This window comes from Carlito syrichta, unplaced genomic scaffold (genome assembly GCF_000164805.1).
Source record: "Carlito syrichta isolate Samal-C Ts95f unplaced genomic scaffold, Tarsius_syrichta-2.0.1 Scaffold286545, whole genome shotgun sequence".
Classification (NCBI taxonomy): domain Eukaryota; kingdom Metazoa; phylum Chordata; class Mammalia; order Primates; family Tarsiidae; genus Carlito; species Carlito syrichta.
In genome coordinates this window covers 1-803 of record NW_007230641.1, presented here as the reverse complement: position 1 = coordinate 803, position 803 = coordinate 1, and the positions used below count along the sequence as shown (strand labels likewise).

Genomic DNA, 803 nt, shown 5'->3' with positions numbered 1-803 from the left:
CATTGCCCAGAGGACAGAAGGGCTGGCTTCTCTGACTCCAGTTCTGTGGGTTGCAGATCATCCTCACAGTGTAGTCTTTCGTCCTTCTCCTCATTTAAATGCTCTTGAACAAGGTGGCTCTGGTCTTCAGATTTCACCCGTGTTTTGTTCATATTTTTAAGGACTTGAGTGTTTTTTTCTATACTTCTGTCACTTTCATTGTTAATTTTCTTGCGTTTCCAGAACGTCTTCCTTGATGCTCCCATTTTGTATCTTTTTAGTATTAGCTTAAGTCCTGCTGAAGTCTTTGCCATCCTTTTGTCATACTTGTCTTTTTCCAGTTTTTCTTTTGCATATAAATGTTCTTTGTGCAAAGTGATGACATGCCTTACGAGGTGTTCTCTCCTGGTGGCACCATAGCTACAATATTGACAGGTGAAGGGAAAAGTCCCAGAGTGAACATGAAGGTGCTTCTGAAGCTCCCCTTTGGTGAAACACACATGGTGGCATTTACCACATTTATAATGAATTTCATTATGTCTATGAATGTGCTGAACAAATGTGCCAACATCTCGGGTGGAAAACTGACACTTTTCACATTGAAAATGACCATTCACACAATGTGTGGATGAGAAATGCTTTGTCAAGTTCAATAAAGTATATACACTCTCACTGTTGCAAATGTCACATTTTACTAAAGTGCTTCTATGGGTTCGCCTGTGTTGTTTAAAAACCTGTAAGTCATTCGCTGAGAAACTGCACATTTCACAAGGATATGAAGGTAATTCGCCACGGTGCCACATTTGAAAGTGTTTTTGCAAGTC

At 40.0% G+C, this 803-nt stretch overlaps 1 protein-coding gene across 1 annotated transcript; it reads right to left on the bottom strand.

The window, feature by feature from the left end:
• Positions 1 to 6: 6 nt before the first annotated feature.
• Positions 7 to 800, bottom strand: LOC110595156 (zinc finger protein 518A-like; the record flags this gene model as incomplete). Its single annotated transcript, XM_021709791.1, has 1 exon — positions 7 to 800. A coding segment is annotated over one exon (794 nt), but the record flags the coding sequence as incomplete, so codon positions are not given.
• Between the last annotated feature and the right edge of the window lie 3 nt (positions 801 to 803).